This window comes from Bubalus kerabau, chromosome 10 (assembly GCF_029407905.1).
Source record: "Bubalus kerabau isolate K-KA32 ecotype Philippines breed swamp buffalo chromosome 10, PCC_UOA_SB_1v2, whole genome shotgun sequence".
Taxonomy (NCBI): domain Eukaryota; kingdom Metazoa; phylum Chordata; class Mammalia; order Artiodactyla; family Bovidae; genus Bubalus; species Bubalus kerabau.
Window position 1 is genome coordinate 31730516 of NC_073633.1, and position 8645 is coordinate 31739160.

Consider the following 8645-nt stretch of genomic DNA (forward strand, 5'->3'; position numbering starts at 1 on the left):
TCCTCTGTCGTCCCCTTCTCCTCCTGCCCCCAATCCCTCCCAGCATCAGAGTCTTTTCCAATGAGTCAACTCTTCACATGAGGTGGCCAAAGTACTGGAGTTTCAGCTTTAGCATCATTCCTTCCAAAGAACACCCAGGGCTGATCTCCTTCAGAATGGACTGGTTGGATCTCCTTGCAGTCCAAGGGACTCTCAAGAGTCTTCTCCACCACCACAGTTCAAAAGCATCAATTCTTCGGCACTCAGCCTTCTTCACAGTCCAACTCTCACATCCATACATGACCACTGGAAAAACCATAGCCTTGACTAGATGGACCTTTGTTGGGGGTATATACAATAATTTATCTAATTAGTCCTTAACTAATGGGAATTTGGATTGTTCCAATCTTTTACTAGTAGAAACAGTGGTCGATATTCTTGTACACATGTCATTTTTCTTATTTGTGAGTATACTCCTCAGATAAATACCTAAGAGTGGAATTGGTGAGTCAGGGAATATCCTTTAAATACTGATAGTTTTTTGGCAAAATGTCCTCCATAGATATTGTACCAATTTATGCTCTACCAGTAAGGGAAGAGATTGCTGTTTTTCTCAACATTATTTTGATCTTTGTCAATTTTTGGGGAAAAGAGATATATTTATTATAGCTTTCATTGTACTTCTCTAATTCTGAACAAAATAGAATTGTCTTTTTAGCTATTTAAAAGCCTTTCCTTTGCTATTTACTTTTTTTCATATATTTACCACTTTTATTGTGCTGATGCTATTTTTCATATTGACTTGAAGATAGATACAATATTAAAATTGATGTTATCATGATAGATGTTTTAGAAGACAGAAATAAAAGCACTACCAGAAAAGTAAAGAGTTTGTTGGTGTTGGAAGAGTAGTAGGAGACAAGTTTTGCCCTAGGATTGTACAATTTGTAAGAGCAAATACAAAAAAAAAAAAAAAAAAAGAGGTGTAAGTATCCATGCTGAAGATAAAGGAAGAGACTTGCCCCTCTTCCTGTTTTCAGAACACTTACTTTAGAAAACTTGTTTATCTGTCATTGAAATGAATGTAAAATTTAAAAGTTTTAAATTTTAAGGGGTTTCAACACCTTGCCAGATTTATGACCTAGGAATATTTTGTCAAGGACCTGGGAAGTCTCTCTGAAATGTAATAATCAAGATAGAAAGGCCCCAAGCTTCCATTTCCTGTGAGAAGATAGGAGCCTAACATTGGTGGCCTAATTTCCAAGTTGAAAACTACCTCCTGTTATATAGAAATGTCTTTTGTCCCCTGTGTGAAGCCAATTAGCAAACACAGATGGCCAGACCAATTACTAGGTGAGTCTAGGATGAATTGATTATATGTGATAAATGGTCAAGTCTTTTTGAGGATTAGTTTTTATCTTGAGAATCTGTATGTAATGGGTTGTATTTGCTTGACTATAAAAGGATGAAATTTCTTTCAGTCTTTGCCCTTTCTCATTGGGTTGCCTGAGATGCCCATAGTCTCCTGCTTTAATGCTTATTCAATAATCAGTCAGTTCAGTTCAGTCTCTCAGTCATGTCCAACTCTTTGTGACCCCAGGGACTGAAGCACGCCAGGCTTCCCTGTCCATCAGCAACTCCCTGAGCTTGCTCGAACTCATGTCCATCGAGTCAGTGATGCCATTCAATCATCTCATCCTCTGTCATCCCCTTCTCCTCCTGCCTTCAATCTTTCTCAGCATCAGGGTCTTTTCCAATGGGTCAGTTCTTCACATCAGGTGGCCAAAGTATTGGCGCTTCAGTCCCGCCAATGAATATTCAGGACTGATTTCCTTTAGGATTGACTGGTTTGATCTCTTTGCAGTCCAAGGGACTCTCAAGAGTCTTCTCCAATACCACAGTTCAAAAGCATCAATTCCTCTGCTCTCAGCTTTCTTTATGGTGCAACTCTCACACCCATAGATAATAAATAATAAAACTACTTTATTCTCTTCCACCATTGTGGAGAGGTGTTCTAGATTGGCAGGAAATTTATATTTAATTATATTTCCCAGCAAACTAAACTCAGTTTTTCAATCTACGGCTCTATCATTTGCAAAATTGGGGATATGCAGTACATCTTTGAGATGTCTTATAGTCCTATAGTCAGTTAGTCTTCTTTTTAACCAAGAAATTAAAAACAGCTTCTGTCTCCCCAAATATTTTAAATCATAACCCTTACTTTTATGTTCCTAATAATTTCTTCATAGCATCTTTCATATCTTTGTTTCTCAGACTATATATTACAGGATTAACGAGTGGAGTAACTACAGAATAAAACAAAGTCACTATCTTCTGCATTCCAGCATCATGTTCAGATGTTGGGCTCACATACATGACCATCACTGATCCATAAAAAAGAGAAACCACAGTCAGATGGGACCCACAGGTGGAGAAAGCTTTTCTTCGTCCAGCTGCTGAAGGGAACTTCAGCACAGCTTGTAGGACCAGAGCATAGGACACCATGATGAAGAGAAAGGGGATAAATAAGAGGAGAGAACTTAAGGTGGAGCTAGTTAACTCTATTACAGGGACTCTAGTACAGGTGAGGGCCAACAAGGGACCTGGGTCACACAGGAAGTGGTCAATGATCCTGGACCCACAGAATGACATTTGGGAGATGATGATGATGGGAATCAAGAACCAGAGGAAACCAAGTACCCAGCAGCTGATCACAAGATTGGCACAGAGACGTCCAGTCATGAGAGTGGGGTAGTGCAGAGGCCAGCAGATGGCAAGGTATCGATCGAATGCCATAATAGCCAAGAAAAAGCATTCTGTAGAACCCAAGGAAAAGAAAAAGTAAAACTGGAGAAAGCACCCAGAGAAGGAGATGAGCTTGTTGTCAGAGAGGAAGTTGGCCAACATGTTGGGGACAGTGGAGGTGACATACCAGATCTCCAGGAAGGAGAAGTTGGCGAGCAGGATGTACATGGGGGTGTGGAGTCTCTGATCCCAGTGCACAGCACAGATGATAGAACCGTTGCCCATGAGGGTCAGGAGGTAGAGAGCAGAGAAGAGCACAAAGAGGAGAATCTGCCCCTCTCTGGGGCAAGGGAAGCCCAGGAGGATGAAGCCAGTGATGGTGTTGGAGGTGTTGGGGGTGTTGGAGACTTTCATGAGTCTGCGAGCTGTGAAATTATTGAATAATTGTAAAGACAAGTGAGAACCCAGATACGAATTGAAGCCACTCTGGGGAATGAAATAAACATTTATGTATCAATAGTTACTATTTTAGTCTAATCCTGAATTATTGTCCTAGTTTAGGAGTTGGATTATAAAAACACAAGTTAATGAATATCAGTATATATAGAGATATTTACTTATTGTGAAATGTATGGAAACATGTTCAACATTTAAATCTTTATATATAAAACTCTGCAGTAACTATCACTGAAGTTGAGAAATAGAGGATCACTTGTACCCTAGAATCTCCTCTTATGTTCCATCCCAATAAGAGGATGACTATCCTCTGCCTGTTAGTCCCTCCAATTGTTAACACTCTCCTTTCCTAATAGTAATCACCTTCCTATTTTTCTTTCTTTCTTTATTTTTCTTTATTTATTCTTTGTTTCTTTTTAACTAAGTATGCATTCTGAAACTTTTTTTTTTTTTAGTTTTGCTTGTTTTTTATTTTACATAATTGAAATCATAGCATATGTAGTATTTGGATGGCTTCTTTTGTTCAGCAGTAAGGTTTTTTACATTCATGTTGTTACAATCATCTATAGTGTGTCTATTTATACCCCACTATACTCTATGAATAAACCACCACTTATTAAACCATTGTACTACAGATGAGATGACTATTTTGGTTATTTCTAGTTTGGGGCTGTTAGGAGTAATGGTACTATGAATACAGTTCTCTTTTCCTGGTTCACACACGCATGCATTTCTATAGGCTAGATCATAAAGGCATGTGTATCTTTACCTTCAGTAGATAAGTTCAACAGTGTTCCATCATTATTGCACTATTTATCACTCCCACTGATAGTATGTGAAAGCTCCAATTGTCAACTTTCTTTTCTAATGGTAAGGTCTCTATTTACCAGAGCCTAGGGAATGAGATCAGAGAAGGCAATGGCACCCCACTCCAGTACTCTTGCCTGGAAAAATCCCATGGGCAGAGGAGCCTGGTAGGCTGCAGTCCGACTGAGCGACTTCACTTTCACACACTGGAGAAGGAAATGGAAACCTACTCCAGTGTTCTTGCCTGGAGAATCCCAGGGACGGGGGAGCCTGGTGGGCTGCTGACTATGGGGTCTCACAGAGTCGGACACGACTGAAGCGATTTAGCAGCAGCAGCAGGGAATGAGATATATACTGCATTTTAATGACTTTTTTTTTCTTTTATTTTTGTAATATAAGACTGCATACTTGTCTTCCTGGCAGTATTGTTTTTTTCAGAGTAGGAGCTTGTATTAGAAATTTTTTACTTTCAAGGGAAAAGTATTCTGGAAATTATAAAGAAAACTGTCTTCAAATTTGGTTTAGGAGAACATTTTAATGCATGTAATTTACAGCCATCTTTAATTTTGAGTCTCGTGCTCAGCCTTATGATTTTAAGAAATAACCTTCTAAAAGGTTATTTTTCTGTGTGTTAATCACTTTATCATCTCAAAATATTTTCAGCACTTTAAATAGCTTACTTAATGTTGAAGAACTTACTTTTTCTGGTATAGTCTATTTCATTGTTACATCTCTTCTTTTACCCCTCACATCCAATTCATTAGCAGGATTCTTCTGTTTCTAAAGTATGGCTTGTATCATGCACTCCTTTGTCTTAACTGCTGTCTCTCAAGTTCAAATTACCGTCTGTTCTTCCTTAGACTTCTGTAGTAGCATTCTAACACAGCTCCTTGCTTCTACTTTTGCTCTTCTACCCTCCATTTTCTAAGCAGCGACTGAGTACTCCTTGAAAAATGGAAAAACTGATCATGTTACACTTTTAAGTAAAACTTTTCCCTCTCAGCAATTCTGTGCCAAGAAGTCTTACAGAGCTGTTATAGAAAACAGGAACGTGTTCTAGAAAACAGGAATTGCCATCACCATTTTATGCTCAATCTAACATATTTAATTAGCTTGTATCGCTATTCACTTTTTATTACTGAGCTCCTCTTACAGAAGACTGATGACGTTACCTGCCTCAAGTCTGAGCTGAAACTGTAAAAAAAAAAAAAAATTCCCCAAACCGATCAACCAAACAAACAGCAAAAGACCAATAAACTCACCCTGTGTCAGTTACAGAGGGCACTGTGAACATGGGTGCAATGATGTCTGTGTATTTTTCACTGGCCACTTGGACTGAGTTAATTAACAACAATTGCCTTGTTTTCTTTGTTTACTTGTTAAATTAGTCAACCCTGGAAAAATCGAGATAGAGTATGTCTGAATGAACCAGGCCATGCCATACACAATACAAGGAAGACATTCACCAATATTTTAATTTTCCCTCAAAGCTCAGGACAGTAGAAGCCTTGGTACCCATTTGTTGGCTCTCTCTCTAGAACCCACCCAGAGATGTTTCATGTGTGTGTGCTCAGTTGCTCAGTCATGCCCAACTCTTTGCGACCCCATGGACTTCACCCTGCCAGGCTCCTCTGTCCATGGAATTTTCCAGGCAAGAATATTGGAGTGGGTTGCCATTTCCTTCCCCAGGAGATCTTCCCAACCATGACAACTCAATTCACTTCCTTAGTTAGTTTGTACAGTTTCAGTGAGGGGCTGTAACATTGGATAATCTGTTTCTGGAAGATACTTAAAAAGTAAGGATAATTTTCCAGAGTGGGATGACTGGTAGGGAGTTGTATATGATAGAAAAATTATTGAATTTAGAATTAAGAACTTTTGTTTACTTGTCATAAGAAATTAATACTTAGCTATACTAAGCAAATAATTATGCCTTCTTTAAAGGGCTGTTACAAAGATAACTGAATGAGATTAATTCCTGTGGAAGTACTTTGACTATTGCGTGACCAGTAAGAGTTTAAGAAATATTGGTTGTATGTATATTACTGTAATAATTCAAAGAGAGCTGTGGGTAAAAATCAGTAGATTATGATTTTTTGCTCTTCTAAACACTACATAATCTTATTACCTGGATCAGCAAAGGGAATTTTAAGCTGAAGCTTATCAAAAGTTTATTTTTTATTCTCTTAGAAGAGATAGTCTTCTTAACAATAACCAGAGAGGAGTAAAGAGCTGGAAATGGTTGTGGTAAAAATTCTTGAATATGTTTGCTGAGGGATGGAGGGGTTATAAGCAGAGACTGCCAGGAAGTAAGTCTTATTTTTCCTGATCCTTGAGGATCCATTTATTGCTGCTAAAGGAAAACAATGTCAAGAGACATCACTATGCTTGTTATTCACTTCCCTTGGTGTTTTTATTTTCTATGCAGTTGAATGATATCTTTTTCCTTCTTTAGAACTCTTACAGATAGAAGGAAATGTTAACAAATCAATTGATTGCTTGATTAATTAATCAACCAGTATATCTAACTCTAACTCCCCTAAGTGTGCATACCATATGGCCAATGAAGACTTTAAAAAACTCAAAGGGGATAAATGCAGCCCCAGATGTCCATAAATGATTTGACTAGACCTCAAAGTTATTACAAGCTGTTCTGACACTCTTAGCTAGGTCATGCTATTCTGTTATTGGACACATACATGAAACAAAACAAAGCTACTTTATAATTTTGTCTAAGGATAAAAAAACAATGTCACTGTGCCAGTCATAAAACAGCGAATATCCTCCTCTCTTGGCTAAAATGAGTGTCCACTACTTAAAAAAAAAGCTAATTACAGCTTTAATCTCCTTCTTCTCTGCCCTCTATATAGATAAGATTTGTTAAGATACCTAGTCTTAGAATTGCCCTTGCATTGACAACATACAATCTGGAGCAGACCATCACTTCCTTAGATCCTCCCTCAAATCAGTCAACCAAAGCACCAATCCTATAATAGATTATTTTTTAATTGAAGGGTAATTGATTTACAATACTGCTATTAGTTTTAGATGTATAACAAGGTGATTCAGTTATATATACATGTATATATATGTATATATTTTTTTCAGATTTTTTTCCATTATAAGTTATCATAAGATATTGAATATTGTTCTTTATGCTGTACAGTATCCCCTTTGGTAACCATAAGTTTGTTTTCTATGTCTGTGAAGCTATTTATATTTTATAAGTAATTTCCACTGTATCATTTTTTAGATTCCATATATAAATGATATATGGTATTTGTCTTTCTCTTTCTTACTTAGTATGATGAGGTCTAGATCCATCTATGTTGCTGCAAATGGTATTATTTCATTGTTTTTATGTCTGAGTAATATTCCATTGTATATATGTATCACATCTTTGTCCAATCATCTGTCAATGGACATTTGGGTTGTTTCCATTGTCTTGGCTGTTGTAAATAGTGCTGCTATGAATATTGGGCTGCATGTATCTTTTCAAGTTAGTGTTTTCTCCAGATATATGCCCAGGAGTGGGATCATTGGATCATATGGCAACTCTATTTTTAGTTCTTTTAAGGAATTTCCATACTGTTCTCCAGAGTGGCTGCACCAATTTAGATTCTCACCAACAGTGTAGGAGGCTTCCTTTTCCCCCCAACTTCTCCAGCATTTATTGTTTGTAGACTTTTTGATGGTGGCCACTCTGACTAGTGTGAGGTGAAGGTCAGACTTTTGGATTAAGGCAGATTATCAGAAAGCAGATATTTGGACCTCAGTTCTTAGATTGGGAAAGAATTGCTTCCACTGAGTTATATTTCTATATAATGCCTTTGAATCTTATTAAGAAATGCTATAAGCAGCAGCTGTGTTAAACTATATGAATATATGTCAGATATTTTGGGGAACCACTGTTTAGTATATCTCATTCTCCCTCATATGAATCATCTTGAAAGAAATTATAGAACTAGGAGTCAGTAACTTAGTTTTCCTTCTAAACAGATTTGTTTCTTCTTACAGTTAATGAAAATCATATGACAGATAATGTTTCTCCATTCTCTACTTCATTTTTTGAATCAAAGAAACATTTTATAGAGAATCATAACAACACTTGAAAAAACTTCAACACTGAAGATCCTTTTTGATGATTTCCCACTTCATTTTAAAGGGAGCTCATAACACTTTTACAGGCTTGACTTAATGTCAGCATTTATCCTATTATCCACAAATCATCATCCTGTTTTTCCTTTTTAAATTCATATTTTTCTTATTCTTTCTTTCAGTGCAGTTTCATACTTCAGATTCTTGAAAAAAAAAAGTGGAATATAGTATAATAAAGGAACATATAAATAAACATGTAAGTAAATAAGTAGTTTCAATATAAGAAGAGCTTATGAAGATATGGATTTTTCTAAGGAGAACTTTTTTAGCCTTCCTCTTAGTATATTGTATTGAGCAGGCTTCCCCAGGAGTTCATATAAAAACTTTTTATTGTGGGCTAGAAGTTTCTAAATGATTTGATGCTGCCTACTTTTCCAGCTAGCAAAATCAACTTTTCTTATTCTTTGAAAATAACAAGCTTCTATCTATACTTACATGGGAGTTTATTGTCCTAGATCTTTGCATGATATATTATCTGAGTTTGAAATATCACTTCCTAA

The 8645-nt window shown here is 36.8% G+C and overlaps 1 protein-coding gene across 1 annotated transcript; it reads right to left on the reverse strand.

Moving 5' to 3' along the window:
* Positions 1-2202: 2202 nt before the first annotated feature.
* LOC129621147 (olfactory receptor 11G2-like) lies at positions 2203-3138 on the reverse strand. The gene has a single exon (XM_055537223.1). It carries the CDS (start codon positions 3136-3138, stop codon positions 2203-2205), a length of 936 nt encoding a protein of 311 aa, XP_055393198.1.
* Positions 3139-8645: the final 5507 nt, after the last annotated feature.

What these genes read in the sequence shown, in the direction of transcription:
- LOC129621147 (XM_055537223.1), bottom strand. Translation starts at nt 3,138, where the DNA reads ATGAAAGTCTCCAACACCCCCAACACCTCCAACACCATCACTGGCTTC.